Raw genomic sequence first — 13,693 nt, forward strand, 5'->3', positions numbered from 1 at the left:
ATGGTGGGATACTTAAAGGGTCTTATATTTATTCTTAAATAAATAGGAAATGTGTTTTTAGTGGAAACAAAAACATTTTGCATTTTGACAAATTTTGGGAAGAAGTTACTATAAAAATGTTTAACACTTATGTTTTAAGATCCCAGTGGAAAGCATGAACATAAACTGTCTATAACTAGGCATTCCAATGGAAGCATTAACATCTTGTGTAATCTAATCGAAATGCATTACATATTTCGGTGAACAACCCCAAGGTTAGAACTATAGTACATAAGGGTTGTGTAAGAAGAACACAAAATGCATTACATGGTGTTGCGTGTAGCATGGTGATGGTGAGGGTGTTGTTTTGAGTATGCAACAATTTCAGTGTCATAATTAATCTTGTATTTTGGGGACTATAGTTTCCATCTCGAGCAATAACCATGCTGGAGAGCAGGAGTTGCTAATAATCCCTCATGTGAAACCTGTGGATTGCAACTGTCAGCATAGATCACAGGTTTAAAGTGACAATTCGTACCTAATAATAAGCTAGACCTCAATTAGTTTGAATCAACAACAACAAGAAGCTAGACCTCCATGCACCTCTCAATATGATATATGTGACTAAATGTATCCACAAAACCCCAACCAAATGTCACCAAGTAAAAAAACAATACATGGCAGCATTAATTTTTCTAAGATATATGGAAGAAAAGCAGTACGTTTTGTTTTTGAAAAAATATAAGTTTTTTAGTTATTTTGTTTGCTTTCGGTTTGAGACTTATTCGTCTAATTCCTTGTGTGTTTTAATATGAAATTTTTACTGGACGTTTCTTATTGTTTGTACTAAGTTGTGATTGAGATCTATTTTATTTTTTTTCTAACTGAATTCTCATCCGTTTGATTTGAAACTTGTCGCGTTTGGTCTCGAATTTTGTTGGCATTCTTACACAGAATTTCAACGAGAAACATGTTTTGGAAAAAAAATTCATAAATTTATTACACTCCAAGGCTATCCTCTATCCTAATTTCTCAAATTTTGTCATAGTTTCTACAATTTTATTATAAGTTCATATTACGTTGATAAATTCCAAAAAAAGTTACACAAGTACTTTCATGTGTTGTTTTCTCTCCAGTAAGGAGGCATGTCCAAAAGAGAAACACAAAATAAGATATAAGGAAGAAAAACCAAGACGTTTTGTTTCTGGAAAAACAAGTTTTCGAGTTTTTTGTTTGCTCTCGGTCTGGGACTTATTCGTCTAATTCCTTGTGTGTTTTGATATGAAATTTTTACCAGACATTCCTTATTGTTTGTACTGAATTGTGGTTGAGATTGGAGCCTCAATTTCGTCCCACAACTTTTGCAATATATTTGTTATTCATCATTGCTAGGACTGAAAGGAATGTTCGTTTTTGTGTGAAATTGTTTCTTTTTTTTTCTAACTGAATTCTCATCCGTTTGAGCTGAAATTTTTCATGTTTGGTCTTGAATTCTGTTGGGATTCTTACACAAAATTTCAACGAGAAACTGTTTCGGGAAAAAATTTCAAAATTTTTTTGCACTCCAAGGCTATATCCTCTTTCTAAATTTGTGAAATTTTGTCATAGTTTCTGCAATTTTATTCTGAGTTCATATTACATTGACCTTGTTAAGAATATTTCTCAGGAGGTGATGAATAGATGTTAAATGTCAATCACACCCAAATAATGAATAGATGTCAGATGTCACAATTTGTCTATTCTCATAAGAGCATTTATTAAATTTTTCGTGTGTTTGCGTTCCTGAAGGCGTCCCTCTCTTTTAAGAGAATTTCTGGCATGTTAAATCCTGGTAAAAATATTGTAGATTTTAGGTATTATATAATGTAAAAAATTTAAAAAGAAAGGTTTCTGACTAAATTATCCTAAAAGAGGTTAGGCAGATGTAAAAGCAAAATGTAATATCTATTCATTGATAAAAGTAGGATTTATTTTCTTTGTAAGTGATTTTTTTTTTTTCAAAAGCATGCATAAAATGAAACTTTTGAACTACACTAGAAACAAATTGAGAAACATTCATTAGAAAAAAAGAAGATTAAAAAAAGTGTACAAGGTCGTTAGAAAATATAAGAAAATTAAGAAAAAGATGAAATACATATATGCATTACAACCTTTGAAATACCTTAGTGATGCTTGACATTAAGATGCATGGATTGAATTCATTTTAAGTGAATAGCAACAATAATTGGAAAATACTCAGTTAGAAAAAAAGTGAGAAAATGAAATGCATACGAGAGATGTATTTGAAGGGTTGCAGATTATGAAGTACTTCTTTCCTTGGAGATGTGGTCTCACTTCCTTTTTAATTCTAATTTCACAAGCTGTTTATTCTATTAATAATATTATTATTACTTTTTATTAATTTTATTATTATTATTAACACTTGTTATTGTTATGAATAATATTGTTATTATTAATAATATTTATAATAATATTCTAACATTGAAAGCTTTTATAAAAAAAAAAGTATTATTATTAATGATAGTAACATTATAATTGTTAAAATTAATATTAATATTATTTTGTTTTAATAATATTAATATTAATATTATTATAAAAATAATAATATTATTAATATTATTAATATTAACATGTTTAAAATTTTTAATGTTATTCCTAATATTAAGATTTATGTAGCTATAATGTGTTCGCATGGATTTCAAAAATTTTCATATTTTTTAGTGAAGGAAATAATTGTGGTGATAAATTGAAAAAATTGAACTGCTTTTGCTCTGCATGATCAGTGAGAGCATTGATGGAAAGCAAGATTTTGATGTTGAATTTGTTGAGCAGTGCTACATGGAAGTTTCTTGTGCGAAAGTAGTTTAGAAATTTAGGAGAAGCTAGCCAATAGAACCTGCAGGAAAGCAGAAAAAGTGCTGCTGTCAAGCTAGGAATACTACAATACAGGGTTTGTAATAACAAATTAGGTATTTCCAGATTTAGTGCACAACAAGAGTTTCTCTGTTGCAGGAGGATCTCCAGATTGTAGAGGAGAGGTAATAAAGTAGTAAAATATAATTGAAACAGTAACATACAAATAAGAAAAGTGGGTTCTATTTTATTCCTTCAAAGACAAGTTTAGAATCAAATAGACCCACTAAGAGGTTCAACAAAACAGTTTGGTTCAGAAATCCACTTTCCAATCTACAATGTTCTAAGAATTAATGTTTCAAGTATTTGCATTTCAAAACTCCATTCTTTCAATTTGCCTCTCAGATGTTGGAGTTTGCTCGGGAACTGTATAGGAACTCCTCATCACAACCCAATTTCATACTTATTTCCTCTGTATAATATCATGGTACACTGCTACAAACCAACTTTGGAAGAGCTGCGGAAGAAATAAGGTAGAAACAAAAGCATAAGCACATTGTTTCACTTAAATCATTAACTTAAAAATCAAGAAAGAATGAATGTATCCGTCATAAATACATCAGCATACAAATTTTATAGAGCTTCATGTTTAGATTTTTCCCACTAAATTGCAGTGCTAAAGCTTCATAATGTTAATTGCTTTCTTAGCAAGCTGCATATTTAGATAACAAATGTGTTCAGCCATATTGATTAAAGGAGATTCTGCAATGGGGTTGGAGTAGCTACAGCTTGAATTGAGTATGCTGAGTGAGTGATGTAGTTGATAAAGCACATGTCTCTGCCATCACATGGAAAATGTTGGACACAAGGAGGTCTGGCTAAAGAAAATTTCAAGGCTCATCAGTTTATTGTAATTAACACATGCCTGCTGAGCTATACAATCTTAAACACATGCCTTTTAAATTCCAATTACAAGTTCCTTAGATACAGAATGTCCCTTATGTCCACTGCAGTTTCCATTCATGTTTCTAAATTGCTTCTGAAGTTAACATTTTATATAGAGGAAATATTCTTTAATTCAGACAGAAGCAATTTTAATAATTAATAAAATTTTGTACCTTCAGACAAAGTTTTGCAGAAACAACTTGATAGAAGATGTCTAGAGCGATTAGTTGAAGTGAAGAAGGGTTTGTGTGGGTTTAGGGTTTAGGATGTGTGGATGGATGGATGTGTACAGTAATCAAAAGGTTCAAGATCAGCGACACATTATTGTTGCCAAGCAATTGGATGAAAAATTGGAGCTGGGGATAAAGCTAGATGTTGGGAAGACTACTGGTTCAACAATAATAATCTAAAATTGGTATATCCCAGGTTATATTCTATGTCATTAGGCAAAGGACTGAAGGTGGGTGAGGTTGGAGAATGGGTAGATTCGGTATGGCATTGGAAGATAAGTTGGAGACGCAATGGATTTGAATGGGAAAATGCATTACAGGAAGAAATGTTGACCTCTTTGTCTAGTGTTACGCTTAATAGGTGTGGAAAGGACACAAATCATACGATTTCTCAGTTAAAAAAGCATACGATTGTGTCTCAAAAAAGTAACCTTGGCAGTTAATCTTCAAAAATCTTTGGATGTCTAAAGTTTTACCGAATATCCTATCAACAATCTGGTGGGCTTTGCTGAATAGATTACCTACGAGAGTGAACCTAGCCAGAGAGGAGGGTTATGGTTAACTCACTTTCTAGTGCTTTCTGTCTCGAAAAGGAAAAATCATCTCAACACTTGTTCTAGGAGTGTAAGTTTGTTGCTTCGTTTGGAGCAACTGTTTTAGATGGATTGGTATTCTTTTTGTCCAACATAAGGATTTAAAAAGTCACTTTGAGAACTTCTCCTTGGTACATGTTAATGCCAGACAAAATCTTGTGTGAAAAGGAGTATGGACGACAATAGTGTGGAGTATCTGGACCAAAGGAATAAGATTGTTTTTAAACAAGGTAAAGTTGATGCAGAAGAAATATTTCATATGGCACAACTCAAAACCTAGTTAAATGTTAGGACACAACATAAGGATCAAGAAATAGAAAGTTGTCCTTTAACTTCTCATTTTTTGGATTGGTGTCTGAATCCTTATATATGCATAAAAAGTTGTTCTTTGACGAGCAAAAGTGAAAGGAAGGGTAAAAAACAGCAGGGAGTAGGATGTGGTAGCGCAGGTGTTTGTAGGTGCTGCTTTGTGTCTGTACAGTCAGGTTATGCATCACAGTATAGTTTTTCTTTTTATGGATCTATGTCTTAGATGAAAGGCTAGGAAGGTAGTTTTATTTTCCAGGGCAAGAAGGTATGCCGCAGGCGAAAGAAACAGGGGTGACTATGAAAGAGGAGGATAAGGCCGTATCCTATGGAGGAATGAAGGGACTGGTGTTTCAGCAATAGATGTTAGGCTCTGGGCAGCAGCATGATGGCAATGCAAATATGGATAAAACTGGATGCTACACACAGCTGGTCGAAGGCCTATTATGCAGTTATCATGTTGATGTTGTAATCAGCACTTTATTACTTTTCTCAGAGACTTGTTTCTTAAAAAGCAAGCCAGCTTGTTTTAGTGCTAGGTGGTTTATTACACCAACGCATGATAGTCTAGTTGTGTCTTTTTTTTTTTTATAAAGATTGAAACATCCTTAAAATGTTTTATTTTATTTAATTTATTTTTTGTTAACTAAAAAAAAATTCCTATAGAGAAAATAGTGCATAAAGTACTCGTCTTCTAAGAAGAAGAATTGTATATGTCTATCTGCTGATTCTTAAATATTCTTTAATATATAGAGAAGCAATTTTAAAAAATATGACAACATAGTACCTTTAGGCAAAGTTTGGCAGAAACATCCTGATGAAAAACACGTAGAGCGATTACTGGAAGTGAAGTGAGAAGACATTGTAAAATGACATGTACCAATCATTGTAAGCAGCTTCACCAGAGAAAGAAGCATATGCTTGAAACCAAAGAAGGGTAAATCCAAATGCAATGTTTTTATAGAAAAAATAGCATATCTGCATAAAAACAATTCAACAAGTTATCAGCAACAATTTTTTGTATGGAGAAAGTTGCCTATTTTTTATCTAAGCAAGTATGATATGGTTTAATGCATTCCCAAACACATGTAATACTCTTACGCAGCAAACAGAAAATTATAAGATCTTTTTCATCTGGACTAAACCAATCAACTCATGGAGAGGGTAAACAAATTGAGAAAAAATGAAAAAATAATTAATAATATACAGCTGTCACTTTCTTATGTTAAAAGACTTCTATGTAAGAAGCAACTAAAACTTCTTGTTTTTAATCTTTTAAGACTGAGAGAAATAGATGAATGCATGGTTTTACCATCATTGATATACGCCGATAACACTAATGGCCATGTACCAACAACAAACGCTCCAGAAATCAAAATTTTTACCAGATGTTCCTTATTGTTTGTACTGAGTTGTGGCTGAGATTGGAGACTCAATTTCGTCCCACAAGATTTGTAATAAATTTTTTATTCATCATTCTCAACGCCGAAGGAATGTTCGTTTCTGTGTGAAACTATTTAATTTTTTTTCTAATTGAATTCTCATCCATTTGAGCCGAAATTTGTCATTTTTGGTTCCTAAATTCTGTTGCGATTCTTACACTACATATCAACGAGACACTATTTTGGGAAAACATTTCAGAAATTTCTTGCACTCCAAAGCTATCTTCTTTCCAGATTTGTAAATTTTTGCCCTAGTTGATGCAATTTTATTCTAAGTTCATATTACGTTGATAAATTCAAAAAAAAATTACACAAGTACTTTCATATGTTGTTTTCTATCCAGTAAGGAGGCACGTCCAAAAAAAACACAAAATAAGATATAAGGAAGAAAAGTCAGGACATTTTGTTTACGGAAAAAAGAGTTTTCGATTTTCCTGTTTGCTCTCAGTCTAGGACTTATTCGCCTAATTCCTTGTGTGTTTTGATATGAAATTTTTATCAGGCGTTCCTTATTGTTTGTACTGAGTAGTGGCTGAGATTGGAGCCTCAATTTTGTCTCACAAGATTTGCAATAAATTTTTTATTCATCATTTTCAGGGCAGAAAAGAAGGTTCGTTTTTTTTGTGTGAAACTGTTTCATTTTTTTTTAACTGAATTCTCATCCGTTTGGGCTGAAATTTGTCGTGTTTAGTCCCAAATTTATTTGGATTCTAACACAGAATTTCAAGAAGAAACTGGTTCAGGAAAAAATTTCAAAAATTTCTTGAACTTCAAGGCTATCCTCTTTCCATATTTGTGAAATTTTGCCATAGTTTCTACAATTTTATTCTGAGTTCATATTACGATGATAAATTTCGTAAAAAGTTACACAAGTACTTTCATATGTTGTTATCTATCCAGTAAGGAGGCACGTCCAAAAAAAACACACAAAATAAGATATAAGGAAGAAAAGTCAGGACGTTTTGTTTTCAGAAGAACAAGTTTTCGAGTTTTTTGTTTGCTCTCAGTTTGAGACTTATTTGCCTAATTCCTTGTGTGTTTTGATCTGAAATTTTACCAGAAGTTCCTTATTGTTTGTACTGAGTGGTGGCTAAGATTGGAGCCTTGATTTTGTCTCACAAGATTTGTAATAAATTTTTTATTCATCATTGCCTGGCCAAAAGGAAGGTTCGTTTCTGTGTAATACTGTTTCATTTGGAATTCTTACACATAATTTCTACTCTATTTCGGGAAAAAATTTTAGAAATTTCTTGCACTCCAAGGCTCTCCTAGTTTCTACAATTTTATTCATCATTGCCTGGCCGAAAGGAAGGTTCGTTTCTATGTAAAACTGTTTCATTTGGAATTCTTACACATAATTTCTACTCTGTTTTGGGAAATTTTTTTAGAAATTTCTTGCACTCCAAGGCTCTCCTAGTTTCTACAATTTTATTTTGAATTCATATTACATTGAGCTTCTTAAGAATATTTCCCAGCATTCCTCCTCGAGGTAATGAATAGATGTCAAATGTCAATCACACGCAAGTAATGAATAGATGTCAGATGTCACAATTTGTCTATCCTCATTAGAGCATTTATTAAATTGTCCGCGTTCCTGAAGGCACCCCTCTCTTTCAAGAGGATTCGCGGTATGTTAAATCAAAAATATTGTAGATTTTAGGTATTATATAATGCAATATTTTAAAAAAGAAAGGATGCTGACTAAAATTTTCCTAAAAGAGGTTAGGGTAGATGTATAAGCAAAATGTAATATCTATTCATTGATAAAAGTAGGATTTATTTTCTTTGTAAGTGATTTTTTTTCTTTTTCAAAAGGATGCAGAAAATGAAACTTGTGAACTACACTAGAAACAAATTGAGAAACATTCATTAGAAAAAAAGAAGATTAAAAAGAGTGTACAAGGTCGTTAGAAAAATATAAGAAAATTAAGAAAAAGATTAAATACATATATGTTTCTTTATCATAATTTTGTGCTTATGAAGATAGTTTTCTTACAAGTAGGTGTCATTACAACCTTTGAAATACCTTAGTGATGCTTGACATTAAGATGCATGGATTGAATTCATTTTAAATGAATAGCAACAATAATTGGAAAATACTCAGTTAGAAAAAAAAGTGAGACAATTATCTTAGAGAGGAAATGAAATGCATATACAGAGATGTATTTGAAGGGTAGATTATGAAGTACTTCCTTTTCTTTTCTTGGATATCAGGAATGTGGTCTCACTTCCTTTTTAATTCTAATTTCACAAGCTGTTTATTCTATTAATAATATTATTATTACTTTTGATTAATTTTATTATTATTATTAACACTTGTTATTGTTATAGATATTATTATTATTATTATTATTAATATTTATAATAATATCCTAACATTGAAAGCTTTTATAAATAGAAAATAAAACATTTATAATAATAATATTATTATTATTATTATTATTATTAATGATAGTAACATTATAATTGTTAAAATTAATATTAATATTAATATTATTTTGCTAACCGAATGGATCAAGAATTTTTTTTAAACTGATGGTGAAAAGAAATTTAAGTGGGCTGAAAGCAAAAAGGGCCCAAAAGTTTTGGAACAAACACATGATGTAAAATAAAAGCAATTAAATTACTTACTGTATCAAATTTCAACTTGCATCTGATTTCAGTATAAAACGACGAAAATGCCCTGAATAAAATTATGATATGGGGAAAAACATGTTTTCATAAATATTTAATTTCATGTCTGAGTTGAAAATTTCACATTCACCAAAAAAATAAAAAAAATAAAGATGTTTATAAGCGAATACAAAAAAAGTTATAAATAAATTTTATTAAATTAAATTAAATTTAAAATTAAATTTTTTTTCTAATCATGATAATGTATATTCTAATTCCTACTTTCAGAACACATTTGGTTGGAATTTAATTTCAACAGAAGAATTGAAATAATTTTGCACGAAAATAAGAGTAAAATAAAAGTAATTGATTGATGAAAAACGTAGTTGAGCCATCCTCCTTTAATAAATATCATGAGTTTAAGAAGTATAACATGTGCTGCTCTTTTTTGGAAAATGGCAATTATAGGGTTACCGTTTGCAACTAAGAAAATTGTAATCCAAAAGGTACAAAGATATTGTGGAGAATTAGAACCTGTTGAAGTGCCAGACAAATTATGATCGAACATCCAGTTCTTGGATGTGAGCAATCTTTCCCCAGTCTTCGCCATCTGGATTCCGACAACGCTCCTTCAGCAATGGACAATCCAAGATATTGTGGAGAATTCTAACCTGTTGAAGTGCCAGACAAATTCAAATATACAGTTCTTGGATGTGAGCAATCTTTCCCCAGTCTTCGCCATCTGGATTCCGACAACGCTCCTTCAGCAATGGACAATCCAAGATTTCAAGAGAAGAGATGGATTTGGGGAGACCCTCCGCTGGTAAGCATTCAAGGCTGGGACAACCTTGAAGCCTGAGAGAGGAGAGGTGGCAGAGACCCTTGTAGTGCATCTTTTTAAGATTTCGGCAATCATAGATATCTAGAAAGGTGAGAGAGCGTGGCAGCAAAACTTCATCGGGAAAACACAAAACGTCCAAGTGCTGAATATTCAAGGTTTGAAGACATGTGTTGGGATCCAAGTTGTCTCTCAAGGAGGCGATAAGTTTTAAACATGAAAGAGACATTTCTTTTATATTTAATGGCAAACCTCCATCTGGGAACAACTCAACTTCTGGACAAGTAACTATATGCATCTTGATAAGAGACGGAAACAGGATTTGCATGGGTTTGGGAAACAGGAATGATTTAAATTGATCGCAAGCATAAATACGTAGATTCATGAGATGATTATGAGCGTACTCCTGTGAAATTCTTCTTAGGTTTTGGCAGTCTATCAGTTCAAGAGAACGGAGCTTTGGAAAGAAATCTAGTCGAAAGATTGTAAGAGAGTCAGTGCCTCCATCAGTATGCGATGTGTCCATACTGTTTCCGCTAATTCTGAGCTCATCACTAACAACTACTTTCGTACCTTTCAGTTTCGGACAGTTAAACACATCAAGCTGTTGAAGACGTGGAAAAGAAATAGTTTTACACTCCCATTCTTCCCATTCCTTCATATCGTAGAATGACAGACTCTCCAAGGATGCAAACGAAGAGTTGCTCCCATAAAATTCATCACCAACGCTCACTATTCCATCAAACCCTGTAATCTCAAGGGTCTTCAGTGATGACAAAAGTCCAAGGGGAGGCAAACATAGGCAGTATTTACAGTCCTCCAACTTTAACAACACCAGATTTGATAACGAATTATTGAATTCCCAACTTGGGAATTCTGTACCATTGTAGTTCCAGATTGACAATTTCTCCAAGTGATTCGAAGGTTGTAGATTCTTAAGTACTTCCTTTTCTTTCTTTGAATCATCAGGCATGTGGTTCGACTTCCATTTTAATTCTAGCTCCACAAGGCGTTTATCTTTCAAATTTGCTTTTAATGCATCCAAAGGATTCCCAATATTCTGCACGTCATTGATTGATAGCCTTCCATGAAGATTGAGTCCTCCCAACCCGCCCAGTTGTTTAGTACTGACCTCACTATTTCTATCGACGATAAACGTATCCAACACTTGAAGATTCTTCAATTCTCCAAAATGCATTGGCATCTTTCTCACGTCTGTACCTTCAAATTCCAGGCAACGCAATTTGGTAAGCTTATGCAAATTTAAGGGAAACTCCTCCAACATTGAACAAAAGCTCAACTTCAGTATTAGTAAGTTATAGAGCAAACATATCGAGTCAGGTAGCTTTTGTATCCCTGTAAACGAAAGATCTAACGATTGGAGATGTTTAAGATCACCTACAGAATCTGGGACCTCTCTAAGGTCTAACAAACCACGGAAAGATAACACGCGTATAAACTTAATATTGGAAAACAAATCATGTATCGAAATCTTGAAATCCCATGGAGATCTCCCATATTGTGAGATAGAAAAAAATGAACGAAGTTTTTTAGCATCAGTTAAACTCTCAAAACCATCAAAACTTTTGACGTCACAGAATTCAAATGAAAAATGACGGGTTGTTTTCTGTATATATTGGTCATTATCAAATTTCAACCTGAAACAGAAATCCGCATATACATATTTTGCCAAATCATTCAGAAGGTCATGCATGACGAAACGCCCTACGACGCTTGATTTGTTAAAAAAACACCTTGACAGTAGATCATTGAAGTACTCTTCCCCAATTTGTTCTGGATGTCTAATATGTTGTGTACTCAGTAGAAAATTTTGGGCCATCCACAAAAAAATTAACTCCTCCTTCACAAACTCATAATCTTTGGGGAATAAGGCACAATAAGCAAAGCACCTTTTAAGATGAGAAGGAAGATGGTGATAGCTCAAAAATAACGCTGGAATAATTTCACTGTGTTCTTTTGGTAACTCCCATATGTCACTTTCCAATATGTTCTTCCAATCTGAAATGGATGAATTTATGCTCAAAAGACATCCAATTGTTTTCAGAGCTAGAGGTAATCCCTTGCACTTCTCAACTATTCTTCTACCAACCTTCATGAACTCATCATTCAATTCAATATCACCATCTTTTAATGCATGATTTTCAAAAACTTTCCTGCATTCGTCCTCTCCTAATTGCTTTAGAAGATGCACTTCAGACCTCATGCTAGAAGCAACTTTCTCACTGCGAGTTGTGACAAGAATTCTACTTCCTGGAGCCCCATAGCTAAGAGGAGTTTGCACAGCTTCCCATTCTGCTGGTCTTTCGTTCCAAACATCATCCAAAACAAGAAGAAATTTCTTTCCTGACAATTTTTCTTTCAGTTTTTTGTGAACCATTTCTAGGTTCCCACTATCATCTGTTTTATCAGTGATTGCCTCAAGAATTGTTCTTGTCACGGTCAAAACATGAAAATGATCAGAAACACAAACCCAGGCTTTGATATCAAATTTTACATCTTCGATCTTTGGATCATTGTACACATGCTGGGCGAGTGTGGTCTTACCCAACCCACCCATGCCCACAATGGAAAATATTGATGGGTGGTTAGGATTGTCGATTTCAGATGTGAGCCAATTAATGATTATATCTTTGTCAGCATCTCTACCGTAAATAACACTTTCAACCACCAAAGAAGATGATGGCAATTTCTGTGACACTCTGCTGCCTGATCTATCATTATCATCAGAATAAGTACCCTTTTTCAAACCAAGAGCATCCTTTTGGTTTGCAAGATATTCTAGTCTCCGCAGGACTTCTTTCATCCCTGATTCAATTTTCTTGTTAAATGAACTGAAAGTAGAGTTGAAGAAATTTGATACCTTGTAAGTACAAGTTTGAGGTTGGGATTGAGCTTCGACTTGGCATCTGGTGAGCTTATGGTCTATTTCACCCAACAGATCCTCTGCATCAAAGACAGCCTCTTTGACAGCAACAAGCCATGCTTTGACGTGTGGATCTGTGAGCTGCTTTAGTTCAGCATCATCAGCGAGAGCATTTATGGAATGCAGCATGATGTTCAAATTGGCGAGCAGTTTCTCATCAAGTTTTCTTCTACGAAAGAAGTCTAGAAGTTGAGGAGAAGCGAGCCTGTCGAATGCAACCTGAAGAAAGGCGGAAAGAAGAGCACCACCAACAAGTGCTGCTGCCATAGTAGGAGTTGGAAATGAAGTGAAATGGATTGAATGCAGGAATGAATGGCAAAGTGATAAGAAGAGTAGTTAGAAAGGATGACTTGACTTTAAAAAGAACATGTTTTTGTTTAATGGGAACTCAACCAATATAAAATGTGAGCTGTTGGATGTGATGAATGAACGAATGGGAAGAGGGTTGTGGGCCCCAGTGAAGCAATAATTGTTAACTGTTTCTGATAAGAAAAGTGTTGACAACTGTAATCCATGAATGGATGTCTGATAATAAGATGAAACAAATCATCAGTGAAATCTGACAGTAGTTCCAAACCAATATTTTAACTGTTTGGATAATATCTGATTCCAAATAATATTTTTTATATTATATTCATGCAAATTTAGTTGATGTACTAATTCGCATCCTTTCCTTATTCACTTAATTTTGTTTCTTTGTCTCTTTATTTATCACTTAATATACCTTAAAAACATAAAAGATATATGATATGGAGGAGTTTGATTTATTTATTCATATACTCTATATAATAAATGAATATATTTTTATATTTATGTAAGAGATATTTTTAAAAAACTTAAAGATTTCCTAAAAAATTATTAAGCAAATATTTTCAATGTTGTTTTTATGAGATGGTGCCTGATGTAAAGACATTATATGAGTGTATAAAATTTGGAGAGTTGAAGTCACA

The 13,693-nt window shown here is 33.0% G+C and overlaps 1 protein-coding gene across 10 annotated transcripts in view; it reads right to left on the bottom strand.

The window, feature by feature from the left end:
- Nucleotides 1-13,131, bottom strand: part of LOC137836570 (putative disease resistance RPP13-like protein 1) — a 72,687-nt gene extending 59,556 nt beyond the window's left edge. For 3 of the 10 annotated variants that reach the window (XR_016520393.1, XR_016520390.1, XR_016520391.1), the window contains exon 1: nt 9,496-13,131. Coding sequence is in view for 4 of the 10 variants with exons in the window: in XM_090301264.1 (XP_090157390.1) it covers nt 9,654-13,010 (3,357 nt within the window). In the remaining 6 variants the exon portion in view is untranslated. The other 7 variants (XM_090301264.1, XM_090301266.1, XM_090301267.1 and 4 more) reach the window with 5 other exon arrangements.
- Nucleotides 13,132-13,693: the final 562 nt, after the last annotated feature.

This window comes from Phaseolus vulgaris, chromosome 4 (assembly GCF_051622355.1).
Source record: "Phaseolus vulgaris cultivar YP4 chromosome 4, ASM5162235v1, whole genome shotgun sequence".
Classification (NCBI taxonomy): Eukaryota; Viridiplantae; Streptophyta; class Magnoliopsida; order Fabales; family Fabaceae; genus Phaseolus; species Phaseolus vulgaris.